The sequence below is a fragment of the Manis pentadactyla genome, chromosome 16 (assembly GCF_030020395.1).
Source record: "Manis pentadactyla isolate mManPen7 chromosome 16, mManPen7.hap1, whole genome shotgun sequence".
Lineage (NCBI taxonomy): Eukaryota > Metazoa > Chordata > Mammalia > Pholidota > Manidae > Manis > Manis pentadactyla.
Genome location: NC_080034.1, coordinates 66,776,426 through 66,798,362, shown reverse-complemented (window position 1 = coordinate 66,798,362; position 21,937 = coordinate 66,776,426). Strand labels below are relative to the sequence as shown.

Genomic DNA, 21,937 nt, shown 5'->3' with positions numbered 1-21,937 from the left:
GCAGCTCCGGTAACAGCTGTGTGGGGACAAGGCCATGGAGACCCACTGCTAACTTGACTCATGCACAGCTGGGCACCAAGCCAGGCCAGGCAAACGTTCCTAGAAATGCCTTTTCCAAGTAAAGCCAAAGGCAGGCATGCTCACCACTGCTTTGGTGTGTTGCAGGGAGTGGGGGTTATTTCCAGGGAAGCTAATGACATAAGCCCAAGCCCTGGTCACCAAATTCCCTCCTCCACAGTGGGAAATACCCTTGCATTGGCCCTCGTGTTGCTCAATTCTCCAAAGAGCAGCAAAGCACATCCCACCACAGGCTGCCTCAGCGGCACAGGTTCCCCATTACTGCTCTTCATCTTGTTTCTCTACATTTGGCACCTTTGCTGCCATGCACAGACATGTGGAGTGACCCCTGCCCCATGAAAGCTGGTGGTGGGGCTCATCCAGAAGGAAGCTCGACCTGCACATGTCACAAAAGCATCTGTGGCTGCCGGCAAAGCAAAAGACACCCAGGTGGGACAGAAGGGTGCTTCAGATAAGAAGGGACCTCTGTGGGGGCTCAACCAGAACAGTGGTAGCTGCCTGGCCCTCCCTCCTTCTTTGTCCTTGCGGACCCTCCTCCTGGACCAGCGTACCCAAGCCCTTCCCTCTCTCCATCCAGAGGTCAAGGGCAAGGACCAGCCAGGTTTTTCTGACCTTCAGAGATTCACAGAATGGATGGTGGGTGGATCTAGTGAAACCATACCACATGATGCTCATTTTTTGATGCTGAACAACCTTACTCCAAGGTGGCAGAATTCGGAGGCTGTGCTCCCCCCCATGGGATCTGAGGTGGTCCTGTCCCACTGAGGACTCTGCTTGTCTGAGCAGGACCCAGGGGATCTGGCCGGGCACCCTGAGTGGCACCCAGGCTTACGCTGAAGCCAGCAGTACCAGACCAGGCTGTGACAGCAAGAGCACAAGATTTCTTCCCCTCAACATAGCCTGAACGCATACATACATACATACATACATGTGTGTGTGTGCATGTATGTACACATATGAAAGCAAAGGAGAACAAAACCAGGAAAGGCAAGCATCCTTAGGCTTTTTTTCCCCCAGAAAGGAAGGCTTAAAAAATAAGCTAATGGGTGGAGTGTTCCCGAAGCTGGGCTCAGGTCACAGCTGCTTCTTGTGGGGGCAAAACTGGCCCAAGGCCCCCAAGCTCTGCCTGGGCCCCTCGGGCTGGAACACTGACCACAAAGCCACTCCCCCCGGAAGCAGCAGGGAGGGAGGCTCTTCACCTCTCCACACTTTCGGTGTACAGAAGTAAACACACAGAACTCACTCACATTTACATTAGCACATATACATTTACTTTTATATAAAATAAGTTTTCTGCACTGTCAACATTTTTTAAAAACTGTGGGGGGGATATGTATATATCATACTTTTCATTTTACCAGATAAGGTCGTTTTAAAAACAAGTTTAAAAATAATTCTCTCTACCATCTTTTACATCATTTCACAAGTTAGGTCAGCAATAAAACAAAAAAGGAGGACACAGTCTAAGGCTAAAGAATAGTTCTTTTTTAAGTTGAATAAGTGAAGTAATACAAAAAATGCAATACATATTTCTCATTTCTACAGGCACAAAGTCCTCAGAAGCCCTGTGTGTGCATCTCTTTGGAAGCAGGACCACAGCCATCCAAGGCCCACCGAGCTCTGATCTTGCAAAAATGTTTATTAATAATGAAAATAAAGAAAAATGTAAAAGAGAAAATAAGGTTCTAGAAGTACCAAAGATACCAGCTAAAGGAAAAAAAACATACACAAGAAGACAGGGAGGTAGAATAAGGCAAAGAAACTTTACTAATATTTTAAATACGAGCTCTCTGTATTGTTAATGCCTCTTCTCTCTAAAAAAACCTCAAGAAATTTAGAGACCTGCTTGATTCTCAAACCTTGGGATGTCACAAAGGCTTGTTGTAATGATGCAACATTACAAACTTCACGAACAGACCAGATTCCCCTGGACTTGATAGAAGGAGAGGATAAAAAAGGTAACTATTCCCTTAATGATGTCTAAATACAGAATATCAATTTAATAAATATTAAAGTAAGAATTAATTAAAGAAGCTACGATACATCCAACAATTCACTCTCAAAATACACGAATACTCCCTTACTCGAATAGACAGAAAAAACAGCATTTTCTGGGGAAACGACAGTGTTCATAAAAAACACTTTCATTTATCTCACCTAATATTATAAAAATTGTGTGAGATAGGCACTTTACAAAGAGAAGTAAAAAAATACAGACATGCCTAAGAAAGCACAGAGAAAAAAGCAAAAGTAAATACTTCCAGAAGACTTAACTCCCTGACCCACACACCAGCCACTTGGAGAACATGTATCATTTGACACAAATTCTACAATGCCTCTGATTGTGACAAATCATGCAAAACACACCAGCCTGGGTCTGTGGGGTTATTACACTCTGAGAACTTGAACTTTCACATTTCCTGCTTGCGAGGAAAGGTGGATGGGAGAAATGAGCTAAAATTTTAATGTGTTAACTCAAAATAGGTTTCTGCATTTTAAGTTCCTGGAAGATCAGAGGGGGAGTTTGTGAGGATTAAAGCCAAGACAGAAAAATTGACCTTTCTGGGCAGTTTGTAGCAACTGAATGCCAAGCTTTTCAGTTGGTCTCAAAAGGTCACAAACCTCTTACTAAGCATAATTAGCAAGAATTATGTCTATTGGTATAGAGACTTGTGGGGAAAGATTTAGGATATAAAACTTTAAATTATATCCAAGGTTGGAAATAATTTTTAAAATATGTAAGTTTAAAACAAGAAACAATACAGTTTTTAAATTAATTTTGTCACTAAATATATGAACTCTCAGGCATCGGGAATTAAAAGTGGCTAAGCTAAAGAAATAACAGTTCCAAGTGCTTGGGTGACCCACAGCACATTTTCCAAGTGATGGATATGATTTCTCTTGCTTTTGTCAAGCATAGAGTGTTTGTCTCCTGACCATCTCCACTGGTTGGTGATACAGCAAGTGTAGATTCATTATCAGCCTTCATAATGTTCCTAATGTTTGATGTGTATGTAATGAACACAGGCCACCCAAAGTGAGGTAGGTCATATAAACAGAGTCAAGTGTTCTGCTTGCCAACACTAATAGCCTGATTATATCCTGAAAGCAGACTCACCATGAAAAGACATGCTATGCTTTCCAATGAAACATTTGTAGCAGGTAAAGAGAAACTCAGTACAAGTCACTGTCCTGGATGTCATGACAGTGCCTGGTTCTCAGCAAGGTGGAAAAGTCCAGGAAGCTCAGGTGCAGGTGGCCATCTGCCCAGATGACAAATGCCCGCATATGGTACATTCTGATTCTTCCAATGAGTCATGTTGCCAATCAGGTATTGATAAGTTCAGCAGTATGTTAGAATATCAGTCTGAGATAAGAGCAAAGCAACCATTCTAAAAATAGCCACTCAAACACGGGCAGAAGATCACTGCTGTCTTCAGAGAAAGGCAGTGGCTCACTTCCTTCCGTGCATGCCATGCCCTCCCAACCACTTCTGTTTCTTGACACGACTAGTAACCAAGGAAGTTCTCTTACGCTTCTTACTCTTCTTCTAGACCTAGACTACTATGCGCTTTCAGTGATCCTAGTAAAACCTTTCCTCCACTACCCTCAATCTTAAAGACGGGCTTTTCTGTGAAAGGTGGAGAGTTAGTGTGGAAACATAGGCCTTGGGGTGAACATATTGGCCCCACTTCCAGCCCACTCCTGCCCTGCACTGGTCTAACTCTATACCACCTGTCCCATGTTCTGTCCCCACCCATCCCACCCCTGCCATCAGTCCATCTGACTCCAGCAACATTTTCTTTTTAAACAGGCAGATTTCATAAAGTTATTACATAATCTGTGTTTTCTCTGCTCTCCAGCAGTGAAAACTCAAGCTTGGCTGATGTTCAATATTTGGTGGTTTTCAGAGAATTGGGCACGTGGGTTACTTTGAAGATTTTATGGTTTGTGCTTCTAAAATACAGGCTTCATAGGCAATAAAGCTTGAGAGTCACAAAGGCTGAGTCCTGACAAGTTGGCAGACTCCCAAACTCACATGCATCCTATAGTGTGTGACTTCCCAATGAAAAGCAGCAACACATCGTTCTAGGAGGGCCCCCCGTGTCTAACCTCCAATACACAGGGTGGGATGAGTGGGGGAGCAGAGGTTGGTGTCCAGTGGGGGCGCACTAGCAAAGTACTTGACTTGTGCCCCCAGCCCCTCAGTCTGCAAGGTTCAAATCTGTGCTTCAGAAAACTTTAATCTACTCCATGCCATGGTGTTTCTGGGTCACTTCTGGGCACTGAGGAGTGTGAATGATCAGCCAGAACTGCTGTGGGTCACTGAGCCCTTGCCAGTGAGCCCCCCCAAGAAATAAAACATTATTTCTGCCACAGCCTAATCCTGCAGGTCTCCACACACTGCTGCGACCTGTAGAGGACAGCAGTTATGGATTTCTCTTTATAGGGACAAACAGAGTTTAAAATGGCATCAAAGCTGTATTCAGGTGTGAGGAAATAAGAACACTGGACTTTCCTAAACTGGGAAGACCTATTCACAGAACTCAGACAGGCTTTAGAAGTGCACTGTCCCATTTGGTGGTCACAAGACATATGTAGCTGTGAGCGTTTGAAATGAAGCTGATCCAAACTGAGATGTGATGTAAGCATAGAAAAGCACACCAGATTTGGAAGGCATAATATGAAAAAAAAACAATGTAAAATATCTTATTTTAAAAATACTAAACACATGTTCAAATGACAGTATTATATATATATATATTGGGTTAAATGAAAAATACCATTAAAATCATTGTCACCTGTTTCTTTTTAATTTTTTTAATGTGGCTCTTAGAAAATTTTAAACTACATGTGTGGCTTACATTTGTGGTTCATCTTCTATTTCTATTAGCGCTGCTGTAGATGAGACCCAATAGCATCTCTAAGAGTTAGCTTCTAGAAAAAGAATGGACACACCAAAGGTTTGGTTTGAGGTATCCTTTTTGAAAATTCAACTCTTCCCATAGACATCTGACCGGTTGATGCTGCTTGGTGGAAGGGCCACAGCAGACACGAATGCCTCCAGCTACTGTTCTGCCTAACTTGGCAGCACAGACCTGCCCTGCAGGGCAGCAGCCGTGCCTGGCATCAAGGATCCCACTGGCTCCAAGACATCACAGTCCTTTAACTATTTGACTTTTCAGTCCTTTATTCATTTTTAATTATCTCCAAGTAATATAGGAAAAAAAAAACAACTTACAGGTTTTGAGATGGTGAATCTGCTGCCGGAATGCACAGGTACTTAACACCCTGTAGAATGATAAAAAGTAAAACAAAAAGATGATACTCAGTGGAGAAAAATATTTAAAGGAACTATTTACTCAGGTCAAAAAATAAAACATAAAAAGGAGAAGTTTTCACTCATTTTTTGTTGCCAAGGAACTAGGGGAGAATGCTAAGGTTCCTGGTTATTTTCCGTGACCATGTGTATAAGTACTCAATGCTCTAGTTTCCAAACAGCTTGTTGATTTAGACAGGGTGCATCAAAAAGGTGAAATAACTGAGTACTTTCCAATAAGTGTTAACAAGTTTTAAAACTACCATCTCAGATTCTTGTGCACACATTCCATATTGTTTAATTATTTCATTTAGGGTCCTGAATGGCCAAAAAGGAAACATTGTTAGTAGAAACCTTAACATGATGACTAAAAATTGTAATGTTGTGTTAGATACCTATGTCACCTTTTAGTATGAGAATTACAGTTTCACTGATGCATTAACAGGAGCTTTACAAATGGGAAACAATTTGATTTATTTAGCTTGATTTTCAGAAAAATAAAAGCTTGTTTACCAAATGAATGTATTTCTAAAAAATAATGGCCCAATTACAAAAACAATTAACTTCATATAATTCTCTATAAAAATCTGCTAAAAATGTTTATAAATTCATGTTATAAAAATCATGCTGTATTTGAGTTTTACTAAAAACCTAATTGTTTCTTTTTCAGGGAGATGTAAAGCATAGTTCAAAAAGTCTTCAATATCAAGTAAAAGTACAAAATCTAGACATCTCAGCAGTCTTTGCAAATGCGAATGGCTTCATGAAGACTTAGATGACCCATTTTTAAAATCTTCCTCTCTTGATAACCTAACCTCATAGAATCTTGCCACCATGATGTAACAAGTGGGGGAAACACATCAGAAACTAGGAAAATGACAAACCTAACAGTAAATGAAGGAGAAATGTGTAGAAGCAAAGCATAGATACCACAAGAACCCCAGGTGATAAAGTCCAAAAATAACTTGTCTTTTAGAATTAGTTGAAATATCATTAAAATTTTACTGTTCAGTCGAATCCTTAGGAACCTGTGCTACATTTCTTAGCACAGTCTGTAAGAAACATCTAAATCTGTGGCTGCCCCAAACCCTTCCACACCTCTGCGCTTGATACTTTCCCACATTGTGAATCCCACTTTTACCATAGAGAACTCACATAAACTGCATTTCTCACCCTTCTTTGCTCTTCGGGTGGAGGCTCAGACCTTGCATGTCTCATTTCCAAATCCTACCCAAGGCGGATTTGGAAATGGGACATGTAAGAGTCAGATGGGTACAGAGCACCTGCTTGGCAGGGGCAGGTGGCAGCAGTGGCCGGTGGTACCAGGGCAGATGTGGCGGCAGAGCTCACTGAGCTGGTTGTGTGATACGGTCTGGGAGCTGTTTGTTCCTGAACTTTAGCTGAAAGCCTCGTTCTCCAACTGCTCTCCAGGAGACCCTAACTTTTCAACTATCTAAACAAACCCCTTCCTGCTAAAACTGGCTCAGAGTAGAACCTGTTGTCTGCAACTAAGACCTGAATGATACAGTTTCCCTTCCTGTCTCCCACTCTATGAGAGGTCAGAAAAAATATTTTTCTGCTTAATTCCTATATGTATATATATTCTTTTCCAGCTTTGAGTTAACTATTCCATCTCCCAACAAAGGCTCCTTTGGGCCTTCCAGACGAGTTTAACTGCTGCTTATCCATAAGGGAACACTTCACAGGAGACCCAGTGGGTTTCACATCCAGGGTAAGAGCAGAGGATTGGCAGCTCGAAGACGCAAGCACAGCAGCCGACACTCTCTCTCATTTGGCGTCCTCTCCATCACCCTCCATTGCCTCCTCCGCCTCTGCCTTCATGTTTCTGAGACCCTGGCCATTGCACTCTGCCGGAAACACTGAGGCAGTTGTCTGGAGTTCTAATGCACCTCCAAAACCAGAGAGGAATTAATGTAGTGATTTAAGGGGAAAGAAAATAGAAAAGGAAATGGTACTGTAAAAAAAAGGTCACTTCCCTCCTTCCCTCCACAGGCCAACCAGCCTATTCGTACAGGCACACAAATGGATCAATTCATGTCTGCCATTGGAATGACTCATTTACATTTTTTCTTTTACTCTTAAGTGGGAGTTGGCTATGGCTCAGGCTCAGAAGCCTGTGAGATTCTTCCCTCCAACACATTTCTCCCAACCTCTAGACCAGTATTTCCAGAGAGATGGGAAGGCATCTTCCCATCCACCACAACTGTCAGTCTGTGCCACCTCAGCCAGTCAGGGCTGCTGGGGGGGATCTCTTCTAAGAGGATGAGATGCCCGCCTGCTACAAGGGCTGGGTGACAGCCTCAGAATTCTGGCAGAAACTCAAGTCAGTGTAGCCCATATATCAGGAGGAAAGGGAAAAAACGAAGTAAAGGAAGAGAATGGCCAGAAGGGGAGGCTAAATAACTCTGAGCTCATTAAGAACATTCACGATAAATGCCAACAGTGGTGCAGGGGGAAAGCACTGTGCTTCCTTCAGGCTGTCTCCGAATGGGTCACATTTCCCCTCTGTAATGCCTGATGCACAAAAGGAAAGGAGGCCAGCCCCCCAAGGCAGCAGCCAACTGCAGGATGGCGGCCAAGGGCACCCTCCTGTGGTGCCCAGGGGGGCAGCTTTCAGCCATGCTGGCCCCTGACCCCTGCCAGCTGGGAGGGCACATGGCAGCTACAGCTTCCCATCTGTGAAGCTTCTAAGGAGGAACAAAGTACCTACCAGCCGCAAGTTCGGGAATCCCCTACTGTTAAGGCAGGACAGAGAAAACGTAACACGTCAGATCATATCAGGTCCTCTCCAAGAAAGAATAACAACCTTCCCTGGAGTGAGGTCTGGCACATAGCAGGCATGTCCTAAATATCTGTTGACTGATGAGAACAAGGTGAAAACCAGTGAACATGGAGATCACACTGTAACAGGATAAGGGAAGAAAAATATCCTGAAGTCCCCACGCCTCCTCCCGGTGACCACGGAAGCAAGAGCTTCCAGCCATGCGGGTGAAGGGCAGGCTGCACACATACTCCACAGGTCAGTCTCCTGCCCGTGAACCCAGTGGGGCTCAGGATAAGTGACTGGCTACAATAAGAAGGGAACAAACTATGCAAATACAGTTAAGAAAGGAGTCAAAACTGTCCAAAAGGTTCAGCTGCTCGCCACCCAAGATCATCTATTTATCTTGGCTTAGTCATTAACAAAGCATGAAAAGCATCTCTCTGCGAGGCCACAGACTGTAGAATAAAAGGTCCTGAAAGAAGGCTTCCGATGCCTGCACATGTGCACAATTCATGACAGTTAATTACTAATTCAGAAAGCAGCTAGAGTGCTGGCAGCGTGAGGGGCTCAGTGCTATACAGGAGAGCTGCACGGACTTAAATTTATCCCATATTAATGGACTTTGCCCCACAAGTGTGTTAACATGATGAAGTTTTCATCTAATCAGACCTAACCAAAGGACCATTCTCTAGCGTTGAGGTTTGTAGAGGAAGAGGTAAGGGACAGATTTGTTTAGCTAAATTATGGGAAGTACAGCAAACTTAATGGAAAAAAAAAATCTAATTCTAGAACAAAACTTTAGAGCAATCTAAAAAATTGATAAGTAATAAAAATAGCAGCAATGTTTCCCATTAGTATAGCATTTGCTATGTGGTATTTACTGCTTCATATTAAATAAAATATTTTAAAAAAACACAAAACAAATTGGCTACCTTCTTCTTTGAAACAAAATTTTTACTAAATAAAAATTGAGTATTTTGCATGATGTTTCAAAACAGAGACTGGTAGAACGTCAATTAATATTAAATTTTTACAGAGTTAATACATGTCAAGTCACAAGTTTTCAGTTTAGAGAGTGAGCCCAAGGATGCACTGGGAACGGGGCTCAGTCTATGCTTTTAAGACTTTCATGATTTCTATGAGGGTCAGAGAAAAGGTGGCTGATTTCTTTTGATGACATGGCAGCCTCTGAATATTCATCAGAATCAACCACACTGAATATTCATCATACCAAGTAATACATCAAGTAGGATGACATAATTGTGGGGAATCAGAAGGTACAAAAAAGGAGTAAGGGTCAGGGTGGGATCTGCCAACAAGAGCTTTTTGGATGAGGTTTTTATAAGTTTTGAAATACACAATAGACATCTTTTGCTGAGAAGAAAGTTTAGAAAGCATTCCAGAGGCTCTTCTTGACAAAAGGCTTTCGAAGTCCATATCTTCAAAAGTTCTAATATTTTTCAGTTTTCTGTTTCAACAAGCATAGTAACCACCAAAAGTAAGGTTTTTGCCTTTCTTTGGGCCTGAAACTAAAGATTACACTTAAAACGATACAGAGCCAACATTCTGATTTCAGGACTAGTAAAGAGATCAAACTCTCGCTTGTTTCAAGTACAATTTCTAAAATTCACTGTTCTTTTCTTTCTGAAACGTCATAGGTAAGAGTCTTCTGAAGAACCTAGTTGACATTCCCCTTTTCAAAAGAAGGATCAAGCCCTTCAGGATCAAGACCTCTCCCAGGAACACTAACAAAAACCAGTTATAGAAAACTAATTATATTTTTTGTAAGGACCTAGTCACAACCTTCTAAGAGGAAACACAGAGAGAGTTCGCTACCAGGCTGGCATTGGGAAACCCATGCAATGCAGAAGCTACTTTAGCTGCTAATAAGATCAGCTGGATTAGAAACCTCATATTCTCATTTTTCCCCTCCAGTGCCAGTCGCAACAGGTGTACACGGGACGGGGGCCTCCTAAAGAGATTTTTTTTTACAATCGGGGTGGAGTGCTGAATTGAACTCTGCGGTTCCTATACATAGAACTTGATCAACACTGATTGTCTAACACCCATTAAGGAGCTGAGCAAAATAAGTGGGGGACCCTAGTAAGACCAAATTTCACCATATTCCAAAAAAAATTTACTCCAGAAAGAAATGTAAAACTAAAATAAATTAAATTTGGACTGCCCCACTGCTGATCAGAATCAAGGTCACAGCTTACACACCATTAAAAAAAGGTCCCTCTCATTTAAGACAACTACTCTCTGTACTTTTTTTAATTGACATAAAATATACATAACATAGAATTTACCATCTTGACCATTTTTAAGTGTACAGTTCAGTGGCATTAAGTATATTCGTATTCATATCACCTCCATTCACCTCTAGAGCTTTTCATCTTTTCAAATGGACACATTAAACACAGACTCCCCTCACCCTCCCCTAGTCCCAGGCAACTCTCTTCTACTCTCTGTTTCTATGAATTTAACTACTTCTCTGATTTCATATAAACCTAAAGGTAAGCAAACTCTGAAAAAAATCAGTCTGGGCACACTCCTGAAAGTCGCAGACCCAGGCGTTGGCCACTGTGACTTGAAACGGTATTCAGGTGCTTACACAAGGGGCGACAACCTTACTCTCCTTTATGAACCCCCTCATCACACTGTCTCACTCCAGAGAAAACATATGAAGATTTCCTCCTCATTTATGTATGTAGAAGCCAAACCCAATACCTGGCACATGTATTTTGATAATTATTTCTACTCAATTTAAGAATTTTCACATAGCCAACAACATTTCAAAGGGAAAAATGAGAATGCAAAATTATATCCATAGGAAGATTACATCTGGAAAAACTTTTGTATGTCTGTGAACTAAAATCTAGAAGTCAGCATAAAAAAAACAGGTAAGGTCCAGGGGGATGATTCTTGGCCATTTGTCTTTAACAAAATTCTCAAAGTGATTACTTAGTAAATCACTACAGAAGATGAAAACAGCCCTTTAGTTGTGCTGCATGATACATATGCTAAGTCTGGGCTCTAGATGGGAGATGCATTTTCTTAAGGGACCCATTTGCCCCTAATTCTTCCTGTGCCAGCTATGTTTAGAAAACGCTACTACAAATAACAACTTCCAAGAACTCTGTGGTGCTTGATGGGGTGGGGAGGGGTGGGAAGGTTGGAGTGAAGAGACAAGATTTAGCCCTTGGTTTGATTTTGTGAGAAAAAATGCAAATGAGAAACCTCCAACACCTGTTGACTTCTTTCAGGTTAGTCAAAAAATGACATACATTTGACCTGTCAGATCAACAGATGAGGACCCAAAAGGCTTATTTTTGCTCAAGTTATTTCAATGAGGGCTAACGTGGGCACGTCAACACATCGGGTTTCCTTGAGCCGACGTGGGTGGGGGTGGGAAGCACGAGGTGCAGCCAGCCCCCGCTCACTGCCCAGAGCCTGCTCCTGTGAGTTTAATTCTCTCTGAGTACCCACCGATGCACCCAATGTGACTCATGAAAACTCAGCCAGTTTCAGCAATCTCTCTGAACCAAGAAATTCTACGGTGTTACTTAATGATGCTAATGCTGAATGATCATATCAAAAAATTAACCTAAATGGAAACTGATGCTTAGAAATCATGAGAAGAAATTGGCAGTAGATTTCAGGTCCTGCTACAGATCCCATGTATAAAATATACAAAGATAGGTTTTATCTGATCTTGTCTCAGCTATAAAACACATTCAGTGGCTCCTACCTGTCTGCAAAGTAGAAGACCCTCCTCACAGTTCCCTGTAGTGGTCCACAACTCACCCCAACCCTGGCCCCAGCTCCCCAACTCCAGGTTCCCTGGGCTGCTGTCACATCCTTGCTTCCTGCCCCATACCAGGGATCCTGAGGACACCTCTCCCTGGAGTCATCTTCTCCCTCAGCTGTCCTGCCAGGGCCATAACCTCAGTATAACCTCTCTGAAGTAGCCCATCAGCCCCTGTAGGGGCCTTCCCTGACCTCATCCCTCCACCTCAGGGGTCAGTGCTCCCATCCTACCTTCCCCTTGTCATGTGGGCACTAGGGCTGCAGCACAGAGGGCCAGGAAGTGCTTGTGACCTGAACTCCTCAGTGCCTAGATCCTGTCTTTCTTTCAGTATCCCAGTGTGTTTGTCTTCAAAGACCATCAATACTTGGTTGCTACATGAAGGCAGGAATGACGGGAAGAAGATCCATTTTGAGAATCTTAACTATACAGCCAGCAACCCAATGCACCTGAGAGTGCTGTCCCAGGTTTCCAGGGGCACCTGGCTGACTCCAAAGTCATGATCCAGTGCAGGCCAGCCAGGCACAAGTGGTCCTACAGGGCCAGGCCTCCTCTTTAGTTTACTACATGCTCTGAAGGGTCTCGGCAAGATGCAGTGACTCCTCTCACTAACAATGGAAAATCGGAACTACAGTGATAGCAGGCAAAATGCTCAGAAGCTTGCAGGACTGCATTAAACAGGGGAATAAAAGGTCCCAAGCTTTAGACCCAACACAGGCTCCTTGGCCCAGTCACTGAGTCCATCCCAACTGTGCTCCCTGCCACCTGGCCATGAAGATCAGAGTTGGTCCCTCCATGTGAGATTGGACCCTAGAAATGGTTTTTTTGAGAATGATGCAAACACTAACCTATAGCAAGGCCGTGCCCCAGAGAGCTGGTCAGTCCCTTGTGGGCAGGACTAAGATTCACATCACACATGCAAAGGCTAGACGTGGTAAAGACTACTTCATGAGCCACACAGGGGAGGACCACACTGCTCAGCGCAGTGAGAAAGCACCTGCACTGGGGTCCCGGGAGAGAAGCAGAGAACTGTAAGTAACTGCCCCATTTTTCCTGAAATAAGGAAGAGCATTCCTCTACAATGCAGGCAAATGTGGATTATTAGAGATGGTGCTACATTTCTATGTGTCACAGTACATTCATGTACAGCAGGTGTGGATGTCCCATTTACCAAGCATGGTGGGGTTAGGGGGCATTTTCCTTGCTCTGTTCTAAGGACTGGCTGGTCAGTGTTCCAGGGCCTTCCTTTCAAGAGAAGCAGGTCACCAAATCCTCCCTCCCCTGCAGCTGCCATTAAAAGCAATCTGATGTGCTATTTTTACTTTAACAGCTGCATCCTCTTGCACTGGGCACAGAAGGAAGTCCCAGGCTACCTTGGTTAGAGCCCGAGTGGGGACTCACAAGGAGAGAGTAAGCACAGGCCACTACGGGGGCCAGAGCCCCTGGCCAGCATCAGCAGCCCTCGATGACTGGCTGAAACCACTCACCACGGTACCACGGTGCCACCCCACACGGAGGAGCACAGCAGGAGAGATTTCCACTTGAAGGGGCTCAGTTTAAAGGACCATTGAAAGACCCAAACACTTGGATATGTCATGCTTACTTTGTTAGCTGTGAGATTTTCTGTTTTCTGTAGGGACTAGTGTCAGGGCATTCTATAATGCAGTTTAAATTAACCATCACGGAGAGCAGATATTTGGAACTGCCTTCCACTTGAGTACTTTGGGGCCAGTCTCCCTGACAAGGTATTTCATTAAACAGGTAAATTCAAGTCTGACCAGTTCCACCACCACCTGGACTCCCACTACCCTAGAGGCCTGTACACACTCCAAATGATCTCTAAACTACTCTGCTTAGGAACAGCCTCTGTGACCAGAAGGCTCAAGCCAAGCTTGGCTCTGTTGGTCCAAGATGCCCCAGCTGGCGATCACACAATTTCAGAGAAGCTTTCCTTTTGCAGCTGATAATGGGCAGCCAAGGGAAGCCTTCCCACACGTCCTCTCCCTTCTCCAGCAGCTGGCTGCGGCTCTCATCACAGCAGCCTTACGGGTCATTGTCCTTTAACTGGAGAAAGATCTCAGAAGCAAATAAGCAGGTGCACAAGCTGGCCCTCCGAGAAGAAGGCTCAAGCTCTGATGTTGGACATACCTGCTGCCTCTCTGCCTCTATGGGCTGGCTAGCTGGAACTCTCACCTTATGTGTCACTCATTTTCCCATCAGAAAAGAGGGCAGGAGCTCAGTGACCATGCCCCACTCAGCAAGGAACGCTGAAACTTCACATCAGTACCAGCTGTGTCACACATCCCCATTTGACCCAACCCCTGCTCAGCACACACACACAAGTTTCCGAAGCATCCCAGGACTCAGACAACAGCAGGGGAGGCATTCAGAGAGCACCTGGCATAGTCCCTTCCTAGCAGGCACAAAGGTGGTGACAGAGGCTGGGTGCCACAGCTGGCTCTCGGCTATAGTCAGGCTGTCACTACGCACACGGGTGTGGGGGCAGAGGTCCACCTGTGGCTCCACCAGCAATGAACTGTTAGGAGCACCTGGAAAAGACAAATTTGCTTAAACCAGTCTTGAGAAAACCAGCCTACATTTAATTGTCATTTTCTTATGGCTGAAAACAACAATACCCACAGAGCTGTTTACCCTACCTGGGGTCTTCACCTACCAAACACCTCATTCAAACTTCTGAGTGCAGACCCAAAGACTCCCCACCCAAGGAGCCTGCAACCCACCCAATCCCCGTGCCAGGTATTCCTGCCATCACCACCACACTGCATCACTGCCACACTGCCACCACGCCATCACCGCCACCACACCATCACCACCCTAATGCTCAGGTTTTCTGCTGTTCTCCTGGCCACCAGCTGCGCTGTCTCAACCTGGAACCAGAAACACATACCCCTCCCCTGATGCTCTCCTTGGGTGTTTTCCTCCAAACTAAGCTTCTCCTTAGCAAAACTGCAGCCCTATGAAACCTTTCCAAATTTGCTCCCGTATCACTTACTCTCCCTGCTTTAGTGTCCACAGCACCTAACAGAGCCACAAGCACAAGCTTTCTTGTTAAGGGTTGATTGCCCAAGGGCTGCACAACTGCAGAACATCTGCCCCAGAGCCCCTCTGCTCCAACTCCCTGCAGGGGACCCCCCACAGACTGTACTCAGAAGAGATGAGACTAACAAGAACCCATTAGGGGTGTGGCCTCAGTAATAATAATTAAGACGTATCCACCTTGCAACATGAACATGCAGTGGCTGATGGGATAGTGTGTTTACAGGCTTTGAACAGCACACCACCGTGGAAACGTCTCTGCTGCCACCACCCGGGGCTCTGCTAACATCCTAGCCTCCTGGCCGCGCTGTGGCAGCATCCTGTTGCATGGCTTTATTCAACTCCAATGGCTTAGCCACATGTCTACAGTGAGGATGCTGAAGTCTTCCTCTCCAGCCAATGCCTTGCGCTGGAGCCTGGACATGTAATCTTATCCACTTGAAATATCACACAAGCAGCTCAGCCAGGCCGGAGCTGGATCCTCCCCCGGCTCCAGCTCTCCCTCTGGGAGTGCCCCATCACCACAGGCAGCTGCCCTGCAGGCCAATGAGGCTGCACCCTCAGGTGTCCCTTCCTCCCCCACGCTTCACTCTCCACATCTCATCAGTAAGCGAGTACTGTTCATCCACTGAGAAATGGCCTTCTACATTTTGAAGCTGTTCTGTGAGGTGGATACAAGTACATGGTTGTTAGGACTTCTTGATGGGTTGTTCCTCTTTTCATTCACGTAGTTTTCCTTCTTACTCCAATTCTTTCTTTTGCTTTCAATTCTGTTTTGTCTGATAAAACTGTTGCAATGCCACCTCTCCTTTGGTTTACCTTTGCTGAAGAATCTTTTCCCATACTTTGAATTTTCATCCTTGATGTGCCACTTTGTGGAAATGACTCTTCCACTTCTAGAAAGAAATCGCATCCTGAGCCCCAGTTCAAAGCCTCGTTTCTGAGCAGGATTACTGTCATGGCTTCCCAAGCTCCCTTGACATCCGTCTCCCTCGCTCCATCCCATTCCCTAGTCAACACCCTGGAAAAGAAATCTGAGTGTGTCACCTGACTTTGTTCATAAATCTTTGCCAAATCCTACTTTACACAAGATAAAGCTTAGACTCCACAGAATGACCAATAAAACCTCTCCTCATCTGCTCTGAGCCTACTTTTCTAGCCTGGCCACCCTGTTGACCTGCTCTGCCAAGCCCTTCGTGAGTCCCAGAACATGCTTTGCCTCTGCACACCAGCTACCCTGCACATGCTCTTTTCTTACCCAGAATCCCACCCTCTGCCCCAACTATCCCTTTTCACCATCACTGCCTAGCAAAGTTATCTTTTGGAACCACACCAAAGCATCAAGTCCTTGGCAAAGATGGCAGACAGAGCAAGGTTAGCCATTTCCCCGAGTGCCCAGGGCCCTCACCTCTGTCACACATGTATAAATTTGCCCTGTGGTGGGGGTTTCTGCTTCTATCTCTTCTTTGTGCTGGACCTCACCTCACTTCTCTTTGTGTTTTATCCCTAATCCCTGCTAAGTACTCAATACATGTTTATTGCATCTGAAGGAATAACTCTCGATTTAACCAAAAGAAGAACTGAAGACAGCCCCACCCTCACCCCCCCAGGCTGACTACCTTCTCCACTCCATGATCAGCGACCTCCACACATCTACAGCTCCAGGGCTTATTTCCCCCTTCCTGACCACCCGGAAGGGCTGCTCCTGCTCGAGACACACCTCCTCAGTGAACCAAACCACACTAGTCCTACAACACTGCCTCAACACCCCTCTTTGTAAAGTCTTCCCCAGACTCCCAACCCATGGGCATGAGGATCCTGTACAAAGGGACAGAGCCTCCAGCAGCCAAGCCATGCGCTCTGGCACAATGGGCAATCTAGCGGCAGTGGGTCAGTGAGTGCTGTCACTCCAGCTGGGGCAGGAGAGACTGCATGCTGCATGCTCCTCCTGAGACCGTGGTTTGGAGATGCTGTAGTTTCTTCAAACTGACAGATCTTGCCACTGGCTTATTCCCCTTTGAGGGCTGGAAGGGATGCCAACTAGGCAAGCCTGCTCCAGGAACCCAATGTGCTTGGACGCTGGGTATTTGATGACAAGGTGGGGGGTCAGGAGAAAAGGGATGTGGGGGGTTCAGCAGCAGGCACTCATGAAACGGGGACTTGACTCTGAGAGAAAGTTTAGGAAGGGTACTTTGCAGAAGTCCTTGGTTATATAGAGAGGCTGATCAGTAAGAATGAGCACCAAAGAGAAGGCCCACAGCTGAGGTGCAATTTCCTTTATAGAACCTATGAAGTACTACATGATTTTAAGCCCCCTCTAGTCCGTTCTTGCCGGAATTCTGGTTTTAGAACTCCATTTGCAAGTGAGTGAGCTTGTTGCAGAAGGGTCAGCAGCCAGATGGGGCTGCCTCCTCTGCACTTGACTGCCCACACACAAGGAACTCAGATACAGCCTGATTCGAGAACGAGCGATTACTAGACAGTTTTCGATACCTACCATAATCATTTCTATTTGAGTCATTTCTATTTAAGTCTGGGGTTGGCTTCAAACAAATTTACCTGAACACATGAAAGCTGCTTCAAGCCTTTGGTGCAGGAGGTACTGCTGATACTTGGGTGGCATAAAAGAGTTTCCTAGAGAGGTGATAACAACTGGGGTTCACGGGAAACAGCTGTCAATCTGGATGCCATTCCCAGTCAGATGATAATGGGCTCTCAAAGGCCTTGGGCCTCATTAGTAATGTGATCATGTGGTATATTTTACAATGCCAGTAGAATAACTGAAATCATCCACACTGATCAATGGCCAATCCAAACAGGAAACCTTGGTCAGTGCTTAAAGCTGCATCACTGGGGGAATCTGCAAATCCTAAAGAAGGGCATATACCCACTTCCCTGAAGCAAGGAGTAACAGAACATAACTGATACTAAAAAGAAAACCTATACAGCTGAAAGGTGTGGCTTGGGCTCTCTTCTCCCCTTGAAGATCAAGAAGACAGAAATGAATGCTTTGTACTCCCTGACCATGGATGACAAGGATGTGGCATGTCTGATGCCACACATTTGCACATGAATACTTGGAAGACATTGTCACCAAACTCAGGACCTGTTCTGGCCAAGCCTGAACAGTCCACCTGTCAACTAACACAAACACCAAGAGCATGCCACCTACCTGCCTACCTTCCCCCCTTCACTCAGAAATTCTATGAAGATATACCCATCATAAAAAATAAATAAAAATAGAGAAAAAAGTGAAACTCACCCTTCCCACCCTCTTCTCCCATCCTACTCCTCTTTACTGTTCTTAGGACTCTACTCCTTTCAAACCCTTATCTGCATTTACATGCTTATACTTACAGAAATACATAATTTACATTTAATTTTAGATAAATGGTATTGTATTATATATATTATTCTATTGTTTCTTTTACTGAATAATTATCTTTTCCTGTGCACACATATAAACCTGTCTCTTCTTTTTGAATTGCTGCAGAGTATTTCTTAATATGCATTAATCATAACTGACTAATACTACCCTTATGCTGAACATGTGGGTTGTCTCCAATACGTTGCCTTTACAGACAGAGCTGCCCATACTCTTGTGTGCACGAGGCCAGATGTGACTTTCAGCAATTACCCTCTTATGCCAGGGGCAAGTAGCCAGTAGCACCCTGACTTGAAGGTTCATGAACAGGACAAGCCCCTGGGTGGCCTCTCCTTCATGAGCCAGAAAACGAGCCGCCCCTGTGTCTTGAAGGTTCTCTCAGCTTCTCATGATCTGACTATAAGCTCCCCCTGAAACTGGAGACAGCATCCTAACTAACTCAGGAAAGCTTCATTGGCTGTGGCAAATATTTTAATTGATTATTCACTGTCTGTGTCTTTGGGGTATTGTCCTACTTGTAGAACCAAGCTTCTAATGCAAACTCAAAGTAGCTGAAGGAGCCTTAAGAGATCAGTCAAAAAGTTACACAAGTGTCACAGGGCTTCTTGATTGTAATACCTTAGCAAGAAGTAATTTCGAATGAGAGGCCATAAGCAGGACATCTATACCTGCCAAGGCTTACTAACAACAAAGGAACCACACCACAATCCACTGAGTGAGGCTGTAGGGCACTGATTGAACCTCTGGCCTCACAAACTGCTCATGACTGATAAACCATTTGTGGCACACCCAACAGGCCACAGATGGCCAGAGACATGCCTTCTCACTTTGGAAAGACACTGGAAATGCACTAAGCCCTGTTGGGCAGCAAGCATCCACAGGAGGCCCTGGCGTGCCAGCCCCAGGACGAGCACTGGGGGCACACCTGCAGAGGGGCTGTGAGCAGCTCAGGAGCCTGGACACAGGCAGTGAGGACGCAGACCATCAAACTGAGGTGAAGCAGCCATTTGACACCCTGCAGAAGCTGGCCCGGGGCACATGTGATTCACCCCCAACAAAGCACAAAGGACATTTCACAAAGAAAAGGGAAGCAGCCCTGAGGTTGGAGAGCATGGGAGTGTCCACAGGAGAGCTGGGCCAAGCCGTGCGGGTGGGAGAAGGGTACACTAGGGCTGCACTTCCCAGACTTTAAACACCACTTCACACCCCCATTCTGGTTTGCTTTACCCATGGAGGTCAACACACTCTGCAGGGAAATAGGGAGGGTCACCAGATGGGCACATGGCAGAGGACTCAGGCCCGTCCGTGGCCCCTCCACCTTGGCACTGCTGTCCAGGCAGACAGGGCATCTCACCTGGGTGAGTTTCCTCATAAATGAGTGGGTACATGCAGACAGCAGGACAGACAGACAGATGACAGTAAGTCTGAGAACTAGGAGAAGTGGCCAACTACAAACAGAAGTAACAAATTAAATTTTGGCCTAGACATCTCAAAAAAATGTCTTTAGTGTTACAGGAAATATCAAATAAGGCAGGAATAAATGCCTGCCTATGAAAACGCCTTACTCCTTAAAAAACAAACAACTTAAATAGTTCAAAACATAAAAGTCACAACTTAAAATGAAAAGAATGTCCAAGCTGACCTCCAGCACTAAAAACTTATCTGGTATACATATAATACCCTGGTTTCAATATATGTATATAAACTACTTTTTTGCATCTGATTCCAAAATATACATCATTTAAGAATAAAAATTCTTTGTGTTATTAGCCCATTGAAGAAATGAGAACTCTTTTTTTTTTAACAGCATAGGGAATATAATCAATAATATTCAAATAACTTTGTATGGTGACAGATAGTAACTATAATTATTGTAGCAAGCATTTTGTAATATATGTAATTGTAAAATCACTATGTTGTACACCTGAACAAGTATAATATTGTATATTAACTATACTTCAATTTAAAAAACGAGTAAAAAAAATAAGTGTACTTCTTAAAGCATTTTTGTTCATAGTGAAAAATAGTTTTGTTTCCTGCAGGTGCTCTGGTTAAATACCCAAAATGAAAAATGAAACAAAGTCAGAAAATTTTAGATTAGAAAGACAGAGTTCTGTTTCTTTTTTCAGGGGAAGGGAGAAACCTTTCATTGCTCAATATTACTTCCTCAGCACCTACAAACAATATGGGGTTTCTGATATGAAAATGCACTGTCTTTGTGACAGGAGTCTTCACCATCCCTCAAATCTGGAACAATCAGTAGGTGCTGAGACACAGTTCGCATGTAAGGAAACACTTGAATGAAGGTAAGCAAACTCCTCAGCTGTCCTAAAAATGGAACAGATTGTTTTCCCCCCCCCCCCTCCTTAAATGTTCTAATTACAGGTCTGGGCTTAATTCCTGTTTGAAATTAATATATGAGACAATATATTCCCTCTGGCTCTGCCCCTGCCTGACAGGTAATTTTAGCAAGTGGTCAGGACTGATCTGCTCTGAAAGAAGCACGGCCAGGCCATCCGCCCCGCTGGGTTTCCTGGAGGAGACTGGTGTAAGCTTGTGGAGTCAGGGCTCCACCAGAAGGCATGTCTTGGCCTATCTACCAGCCTCCTCCTGGATGGAATGCCATTGCCCAGATCTTTCAAACCCCAGTTACCTCCAAATGTCCCATCAAATGCCTGGTCACTGAGAAAGCCTCCAGGTTCACATGGCACAGGAGGGTCCTTGCTCCTGAGCTTCATGAGCTTCCATAACCTCTGTGCATACTTGATACCTAGCACCAGGATCTGCCCTGAGCCAGAGCTCTTCTTTCAACTAGCCTATAATTATTATTAATACTTACGAATTAGCTGTAATACATAACTGTTTATACACTAAGGGATTTTCTAGGGCAGATATTGAGATTGATTCACTTTGGTTATTCTCCAGTGCCTGTCCCAGGGCCTGCAAGGCAGTAGGAGCTCAAGAATAAGTCATCATTAACTCCCTGCTTTCAAAGGGAAGTCCCATGGAGACAAAGGACTCAGCAGTGTAAGGAAGGCATTCACAGCAAATAAAACACAACAAAAATATTGCTAATTAAAAGTAAATAAGAATAAAACTCTCTGCCAGTGATGGTATGGGAAAATAGGCGTTTTTAACACTCCTACTAAGGGCACACACAAATGGTACAACCCTTTCCAAAGCTGAAATGCCAATATCTACTAATACTGCCAGCAAAATCAGAAGCGTCAGTCATGCTAGGAGAACACCAAAGCAGTAAGGCACTCTGGGAAAATCTCTGGTCTGAGAAAGGAGATGCAGGTTCCCATCAAGCCACCTAGACCAGCTGCGGAATCATGGGCAAGTCCCTTTGTGTCTCGGAACTTCAGCTTCCTTTTCTACACAGCAATAGAGTCAGGTAGGTGACCTCCAGGACCCGGTTCAGCTGGTATTTCTATGTCAAAGGGCAGTAGGCATGTAAATGGAGTCAGAGCTCTTAAGAATCTGATGTTAATTTAGGGTTGA

At 44.6% G+C, this 21,937-nt stretch overlaps 1 protein-coding gene across 3 annotated transcripts in view; it reads right to left on the bottom strand.

The window, feature by feature from the left end:
• DUSP22 (dual specificity phosphatase 22) overlaps window positions 1–21,937 on the bottom strand; it is a 54,223-nt gene that overhangs the window by 8,061 nt on the left and 24,225 nt on the right. For all 3 annotated transcript variants that reach the window (XM_036888738.2, XM_036888736.2, XM_036888737.2), the window contains exon 4: window positions 5,321–5,370. In XM_036888738.2, the coding sequence (XP_036744633.1) occupies window positions 5,321–5,370 (50 nt within the window). The remainder of the gene's footprint in view (window positions 1–5,320; window positions 5,371–21,937) is intronic.